We start from the raw sequence: 9245 nt of genomic DNA on the forward strand, positions 1-9245 counted from the left end.
TCTGTTGATTTTGCTGAATTATAATTACCCTTTTTTTTTGGGGGGGGTGAAGTACCCCCTGGTACATTCTGGATCGGCCGCCCTTATGAAATCTACCGTTTTAAACAAGTTTTAAATAATTACAATTTACAATTGAACTACTTAAAAGAATGAGCAATATTTCATTTCAGAAAAAGATATTTCTAATTTTAATTTTAACCTTTTAAGTTTAAGTTCAATTCATAGATGTTATGTAATGTTATAATTCTGTAAGAACTAAGCGACTAACCGTGGAAATGGGGAACTACTGAAAATTCTTTATGGCGCCCATCCTGCTTCCCCTCGCCATTCTCCTTCCAATTTTCCTCTTCGATTTCCCCCAAGATCTCCACTGACAAGCATAATCATTCTCTTTGTCATCAACCTTCTCGACGTCGCCATTCTTTTCAGTTTTCCTGTTCTTCTCGTCTTCATCTACTTGCTCTGTCTATTCGACGGCGTCCATCTCCTCCTCCTCGTCTTCTTCCATCTCTTCTTCCTCCCCTTAATACTGTCCATTTCCTTTGTCCGTGTTTTCCTCCTCCTCCTTATCACTGAGGGAGAGTCCCCTCAGTTCCTCTCCTCCTCCTCGTCTTCTTCCATCTCTTCTTCCTCCCCTTCATACTGTCCATAATTATCCTTTGTCCGTGTATTTCTCCTCCTCCTCCTCCTCCTCACTGAGGGAGAGTCCCCTCAGTTCCTCCACTACTCTCCATGCGTCTCTTCTTATAACGCAACTGTGTATTCTTTCCCGAGCAGCTCTCAATTCTTCTGCTCATCTCAGCCTGGACCATGTTCTGCGAATCAATGTGAAATTCAATTATGATCTACTTGATATAACTTAGCATTAATTGAGATCTTACTATTTACGTTTAGAATGAGTTGGGTTTTTTTTAATTAAAAGGTCCGTTCTTTCAGAATACGGAATAACTCATTCCGTGAAACATAATTTATGTGGAATTGAACTGGAAATTTTAAAAATTTATTAGTACATCCAATCCATTAGGCATTATTTAAAGCCCACCTGATTTCTTCCTATTTTCTAGTTCATATTAATGATTTTAGTGCTCTCAAATTATCACCCTAAAAATACACAAACAGGTTTCTAAATGTTGAGAAGAACGAATCAAGAACAAACCTGAAAATAGCTGAAATCGGTTTCTGCGTCTTCGTCTGTTTCTTCATCATGAAACTGCTCCTCTTCCTGTCCCTTCTCGTCTTTCTTGTCATCCTTCTTCTCCTCCTCATTGCTCTTTCCATCCTTTTCTCCCTCCTCCTTCTCCACTTCGTGATTCGCTTCCTCATCAATCTCGTCATTTTCAGCATCCTTCTCGTCCTCGACGTCATCTTCATTGTCATCCTCCCCTTCATCTTCTTCGTCCTCGTCATCCTCATTCTCCTTGTCAGACTCCTCTACCTTTCCGTTGTCATCTTCATTGTCATCCTGCTCCTCCTCCTCGACTTCCTCGTCATCCGCTTCATCTTCATTCTCCTTGTCAGAATCTTCTTCCTTTCCTCGGTCATCATCGTTATCCTCCTCATTATCTTTGTCTGACTCCTCTTCCTTTTCTTTGTTATCTCCATTGTCATCCCCATCATCCCTGTCAGACTCTTCTTCCTTTCTTTCGTCTTCGTCATGGTCATCTTCCTTCTCGCCTTCCCCGTCCTCGTCATCCTCATTATCCTTGTCAGATTCCCCTTCCGTTCCTTTGTTATCCCTATCGTCTTCCTCCTCATTATCTTTGCTAGACTCCTCTTCCTTTCCGTCGTCGTCTTTATGGTCATCCTCCTCGTTCTCGTCATCCTCATTATCCTTGTCGGATTCCTCTTCCTTTCCTTCGTCCTGATCCTCCTCTCCATCTTCTTTCTCCTTCTCCTCTTCCGTATCACTCGTAGACTGTCTCCTCAGTTCCTCCACCACTCTCATAGCGTTTCTCATGATAACGCATCGATGAAGTCTCTCCCGCGCATCTCTCATTTCTTCCATCTGAGAGGCGATGATATCCTGCGATATAAGATCAAATTGGTAGTCTTTTAGAAATATTACAATAATCTATTATTATCTACATAATATAAATGCATTGCTTGTACACTAATTATGTTGTTTCTCAATCTACTTGTGGTTTAAGCCTAAGAATGAAAGTGAATTTAGTTCGTAGTATAGTGTCTTCAGTGTTGGTCTTTAGATCGGTGAGGCTAATATCCTCTTTTAGTATCACTTTCTGGAAAGTTTCAATAATTAGAGAACAAACCTGAAAATATCTAAATTCGGGTACAGCTGTGTCTTCGGAAAGGCTCTTCCCTTCCTCCTCCTCCTCTTGCTCATTCTCCTCTTCCATTTTCCCCTTGTCCCCCTCCTCCTCAGTCTCCTCCTCCTCCTCTTTCTTCTGCTCCTCCTCCTCTAATTGCCAGAGTGCAACTTTCTTTGCAGAAGATTCGTTCTCTCCATCAATCTGTGTGTCATCAGTGGATGATTGACTCTTCAGTAAGGCAACTACTTTCCTGGCATCTCTTTGGATAATGGTTCTGTGAAACCTTTCCCTTGCCATTCTTAAATCAGCCATCTGAAGGTCGGCAATATCCTGCATAACATTCAAGATTACAAGAATCAGCTAGAATACAATAAAAGAGTTGAGTTTTGATTATGGATGAGAAATAGGCATAGAAATTAAAAGAACAAAATCACAAATGCTGCAGGAACGTGGATGCGTAAAATTGATAGGCAATAGAATGAGGAAACGTGTTTCATTAATTTGAAGCAATATGAGTAATGAATACATATAATTTAAATGAATATTTTCTAGAATATAAAGAGCTTTTTCATTCTCTTTATGAAAGGTGCACCTTTGGAAGAGTTTTAGTTAGAATCATTAATTTGGTTAAAAGATCGATTTTAATCTTACCCCACAAAATCACTATGCGTAACGTTCTTTATAAATGAGCGTTGTACGTTTTGTCTACATTTGAGATACACAGTTATGACATATACTTAACAGTCTTTATTATTATTATTTGTGCTTTTGTATTACTGAAAAATTTTCCTCGTGCGGGTATACCCTTTGTTGATTTTGCTGAATTATAATTACCTTTTTTTTCTTTGGGGGGGGGGGTGAAGTACCCCCTGTACATTCTGGATCGGGCGCCCTGTGACCTCTTGCATAAAAGAAAGACCTTGGCATTTTTTTGGCCAGAATTTGTTTTTATATGTTGATATAATGTCGATGGCATAAGTTTGTTTGCCAGAGTTTTTCATGGCAAAAGTTTAATGCAACATGCCCCTGGACTGAAGTAACATACCTTGATGAGTTGTACTCTCTGTGTCATGATATCATCAGAAGATTCCTCATTGTTGTCGTTTGAGGTGGAAACGATCCGTTGGGTGATCGCAACATGATAATCTTCATCAGAAAATAAAATGAATTAATGAATCACTTGTATTCTTACATCAGCAAATGACGATTTTGCTTGTAAGGTTCTTCATACTCCATAAAAAGCGTTGAATGATCATGACAATGAAATAATACATAGAATAAGATTTTTTTTTTTGGGGGGGTTCTGTGTATATTATAGGTGACACCCCCTGGAAATTATGTTGATATGCTAAAATATTAAGATTTGACTCCAAATCGCCTTCAATTTTTAATGATTTTTTTTTCTTTTGGCTTTTTAGGAAACCAGTGCCCTATTTAAAAACCGTTCCCATAGCCCTGGATAAACTCTCTCCTCTTTTAAAATCAACATAGAAAAGTAGCACCCATTGAAGTAAATGTTGACAAAACATACAGATTCATCGATTTATGCAAGGAATTCAAATTATAACTTCGTTAATCTTTATCTATATTCATCTTATTTTTTGGGGAAAAGGGTGTGTCTCATTTCATCATTCATCATTTCATTCTCCCGGCCGTGCTATTAACATTTCCATAAAGTCTTATCTCACCCCTCCCCTAATTATAGCATTTATAAACTACCAAAGTTTTGTAAGAAAACATTCACAATCATGATTACCAACTTCCCCATGGATACATTAGAATATGAGCTACCAGCCGTAATTCCACTTTATTTTTTATAGACCTATATACTTCCGATTTGTAATTTTATTTGGCTTTTTCATCTTTCGACAATAAAAATATCAACAACATATAAAACAGGTTTATTGCAGGGGCCGCGGAAGCGGGGGGGGGGGGGGGGGTGGCTTCTTTTCCAAAAACGTGTACAAAAACGTAAAAATTACCATAGGATTATGATTTTTTTTCCATGGTCAGCCAACTCCCCCCCCCACTTTGAAAACCGTTCCGCGGCCCCTATTTTGAAGAAAACCGATTTATATAATGGATAATGCAACAACCATACCATCAACAAATTGCAATTTTCTAATTTAAAGACTATTGTTTTGGGGATCTAAGATTAATTTATGATTCCGGAAAATTAATATTGACAGTTAACACCCTATACCATGAGATTTTTCGTCAATCTTGATTTAGAGTTGTTCTTTGAGTTCGTATAAAACATTAAAATTATGAACAAACGAACTAGTTTTAAACCGTATTTTTTCAAAATTCATTCTGAGGTATGATATGCTTACCATTCCCAATATCCAACTTCTCTGGTAGGCTCCTGACGTCAGAGGAGTTTTCAGTGGATTTACTTTCGACGATGCTCAGCTTGCATCCAGTAGATTGAGATTCATCAAGGCTATCGAAGACGTACTCATCCTCGCTTTCATCCTGTCGATGAATCGGTTTGCTCCGAATGCATCCCATTTTAATTGAGATAAATTTCGAAACACTGTAAGTAAAGAACTATAGGCTAATGCTAACCGCAAGTAACACAATAGAACACTGATAGCAGTATAAGAAAATGTAAACAAACCTTTGCTTGTCTCTTGGAGCGCGCAATTTGCTTATGACGTAATAATACATTCGCGTCCGCAAAATTCTTGGATTACTACATTGCATGAACTGAAGGGAGAATAAGTATATAGGTCCCGGGAATTAATTAAAACCATGTGGGTTTCAGATAGTCTATTCGGAAAGAATATAGTATATAAAAAACAAATGCCCGACGAGCGATAAAACTCTCATTGATGGAGCAAGGAAAGATCCTTTCATCATGTTCGTAATAATTATTTCCCCTATATGAAGATGTTATTTGGAAGCATCCATTCAAAATTCTCCCTTTTTTCTGTTCTGCTCCTGTATGCCTTCTTATGGGTTTACCTGTATGACGGCCTCTTCCACACTTATACGAGTATTTACCGTCGAAAAATTCCTTAAAGCGTAGATTAAACAATGGTGGGTCTTGGTGGATTGTACAGGGTCATCAGTATGGGTTATGATTTTTTTTTTTCGTTCTTTTACTCTTTATTTAAAATTTTCATTCATTATCGATCCTAAAAATGCTGGGACGGGACATTCGTAGTGATTAGAACCAAGTAGGTTATTAATGGAACATCATAACTTATTAAAACAAGCTTTAATTACATTATATTTCGTGCTTGTTTGTGCTAAATAGTTGGTTTCTATCCGAGGGAATTTCATTGGATGATCATGAAATGTATTTTCATGACCATTTATTCATTTATTTACTATGTACTAATCATTCTTTTTCCTTATCACCTTCTGTCATTCCTTCACTTTTTCATTTTCTTCCATTTCTTCACTTTCTTTTACTCAAATTCTTCCTCAATATCATTCTAGTTTCCTTCGCCTTTCTTCTTACTTTTCTTTTTTTCTTCAACTCTGAAAAATTCTTCTTCTTTCTCCTCCTTCTTCTCCTTCCTCGTCATAAGGGAGAATAAAGGACGATAAAGAAGAAGAATTAAAAGAAAAAAATTTCGAAGATATTAACACTTTTGAGAGTTTATCTATTCATTTTGTGGACTTCGAATCTAGTTCTGACTTTAAAAAATAGTTGTTAGACATAACTCATCCTCAAATGATAAATTAAATTATTGAATGAAACCGACACATATGTCAAACATAATGATGCAAAGTTCAATACTTTTGATTGCGAGTGCTCTAACCATACTGCTGCTTGAATTGTGCCAATTTCTATCATTTTGGCGCAAACCATTTTTGGAACCCAGTCATGCATGAAGTTTGTTTCATCTTAGGGCTTCAGAAAATCTATCGATATAAAAAAAGTCTACCTCATATTTCTAAAATAAGCCTTGAAATACCCCCCCCCCCAAAAAAAAAAATGTAACGTTATATTGATAAGCACTATACGTTTATAGGTGAATGGCTTTTTTGTCGACAATTCAAGTTGCCTAAAAAGTACTACCAAAATCCAAGTGAGAACCATCTTTAAAACTACATTTTTATTTTCTCTCATGTATGTTTTTCATTCCCCCTAGCCAGCAGCTATTCTGTTTACCCTCTACATTCTATCAGTTAATTGTGTCCTCTCTTTATTAGAGGGTGGAGTAAAGTATTTCTCTTTATTCAGATAGTCTCAGTTGTTTTCTCAATTATTTTTCGGCCGCTTATCTCTAGCTATCTCTCCTCTTTTCTGTTTCTTTATATCCCCCTCTTTCATTCATCCTCACCTCTTTCTTTCTGTCTCTTGATTTAATGATTAAATAAATATTTCAAACAGCCCCAAATTATTGAAAACAGAGACCACAATTAAAGAATGCCTGCAGGTGATGAGATCTAGAGTTGCATAAACTTTACTCACATAAATTATACTAAATTGTACAGATAAATTCAAATATATATCTTCAATCAAATGGATAATACATACAAAATGGAAATGGAAATCTAAACAGAATAGATCTGGCAAGCCATTTTCTCTAGTCCCGTGTCTTGGTACAAAGCATTCCTTTCTTGATATCATGAATTGTGTTATCTAACTGCACAAAATATCAACAATTTAATTGCCTTTATAAAAAAATAATTATTTGGTTTTGTTAAAGAAAGGTAATTCTTGATATCAAGAAATGGGGTGAATAAAAAGGCTTGCAATAGCCTATGTACGTCGATATATGCCGGCAGGTTCAGGGAGCATTTCATGAAGGAATGGTCCATTTTCATCTAACAGTTATGGTGACAGTACATGTCAGCCAATCAAAATCGAGGAAAGTTGTCAGATCTGACTTGTCAGGTGAAAAATGTTAATGAAAAGCTCCCCTGGTGTGACACCCTCATAAGAAAGTGAATTGGATAGATAAAATGGAATGAGATATAAATCTGGTGATTCTATGGCAGTGACACATATTAGACGGAATGAGGTAATGTATTTTGAATACAGTAAACAGAAATCAAATACTTGCATTAATAGCATTTACAATTTAACAAAAATATGACAGAAATTTTTTCAAAGTAAATCTTTGGTATATCAAAAACTTACATCAAATATTATTATTGCAATCATAGCATTAAAATAAATGATTACAGAAATACATAATTATCCATTTTCAAAGACAATATTTGGTATGTCTAAAAAACATAAAACATTATAGCAAAAATAAAATATTAATAGAATTAAAATACAATTAAAATATATGATTACAGAAATACATATTTATCCATTTTCAAAGAGAATATTTGGTATGTCTGAAAACTGACATCAAACACTATTATAGCAAAAATAAAATATCAACATTACTAGCATTAAAATATAATGACAGAAATACATAAATATCAATTTTCAAAGACAATCTTTGGTATGCCTAAACCCTGACATCAAACAAAGCAGTTTATTTGAGCAGGATGGAGTCACTTCCCAGCAGACAGGGATCAGTTGATATGACTGTTGACAGAAATGAAAATTACCACAAATCACGGTAGAAATTTCGAGGACATTTTAGGAGATTTAACTAACTTTTTAAGGTTAAGAAGGGCAAAAGTGGTACTTTGAAATGCTCCTATAAAGATAGTAAGGACACTTGCAAACTTACCCCTATAAGCCAGTTCGTAGTTCCTTTCTGCGCATGATCAAAAGATTCTACGCATGATCAGAAGGTCATTTGTACTAAAGTGACATGGTGCTTTAAAATCTAATGAGATAAGCACCAACTTTGATGTCTTGATTATTCATATATTCTTTTAAATTGTCGTTTTCATTTACATCCACAAAAACAACAATGCTTCCACGAACGACTGGTATTTCACAGTTTGTCAAGTACATTGTGCAACATGCTAAGATATGCATTCAAAGTAGGAATGCAACAAATACATTCATTAAGTGTTCATTGGTGTGCTATTCTAGTCACCTGGTCTATTCAATTTCTTCATCCTGCTATGTAAGGCAAGCTTACACAATATCTTGCTTTGAAATCTGCCTATCATGATGAAAGAAATGAAAGGTCATTTGACCAAAATTGCCCATGAAGTAATTACGAACTGGTCTATTATACAATATTTAAAGAACAAGACATAGCTGACTTTATAATTCTCTCATTGCCGGTATTGAAATGCAAGTACACAACTTACAAAAGTTCAGTTCAAACACAATATTCATGTTAATAGTTATACCTATCACTTGACATAACTGGCACAGCTATAAGGCTACTGATTAAGAAGAACTGTGTAATTTATTGAGAGGGTCATGTTGATGATATACTAAAAAAAAAAAATCCATTTTACATACTTATCACTAACGTACCTACGGGGGGGGGGGGGGGCAGTCTGCCTTCCCTGACGAGCCACAACCCATGCAAAGGACTTATCCCCGCCCCCCCTGACGAGCTTGAAAGACCCTTTTTGCCCCCCCCCCTGACGAGCTTCAAGACCTTTTTTTTTTTTTGCTTGTCAATTTTTTTTTCTGGTACGAAATCCTTTATAATTTGTGACCGAAGACCCCCTTTTTTTGCTTGTCAAATTTTTTGGCGGGCGGTTTGCCCCCCTGTGGAAAATCCTAGGTACGCCACTGATACTTATGATACCAACAGGGTGCACACTGTCTATATCACACCCTTCTCTTTTCAAGTCCACCCCAGCAAAAAGTCAATTTGAATGAAAAAAGAAAAAAAAACCTATTATATGCATATCCCAGTTGGTATGCAAATGAGGTAACTGATGACATCACCAACAATTTCTTTTGTATTTTATTACATAAAAATTCTTATATTTTTCCTTATACATGTACTTGTAATAATATGACAAAAGATTTGAATTTTCCCTTGAATTGTGGGATGGCCATTGTTGTAACCTGATGCTTTCTCATTGTCAAATCTGATAAAATTGAAATATTCTTTATTTCATGTAATAAAATAAAAAAAG

The 9245-nt window shown here is 36.0% G+C and overlaps 1 protein-coding gene across 1 annotated transcript; it reads right to left on the reverse strand.

Moving 5' to 3' along the window:
* Positions 1 to 692: 692 nt before the first annotated feature.
* LOC121406928 (spore wall protein 2-like) lies at positions 693 to 4781 on the reverse strand. Its single transcript, XM_041597803.1, has 5 exons — positions 4604 to 4781; positions 3316 to 3416; positions 2271 to 2600; positions 1157 to 2023; positions 693 to 815 (listed from the first exon to the last, which is right to left on the reverse strand). Exons 1-5 carry the CDS (start codon positions 4779 to 4781, stop codon positions 693 to 695), a joined length of 1599 nt encoding a protein of 532 aa, XP_041453737.1.
* Between the last annotated feature and the right edge of the window lie 4464 nt (positions 4782 to 9245).

Source organism: Lytechinus variegatus, chromosome 2, assembly GCF_018143015.1.
Source record: "Lytechinus variegatus isolate NC3 chromosome 2, Lvar_3.0, whole genome shotgun sequence".
Classification (NCBI taxonomy): domain Eukaryota; kingdom Metazoa; phylum Echinodermata; class Echinoidea; order Temnopleuroida; family Toxopneustidae; genus Lytechinus; species Lytechinus variegatus.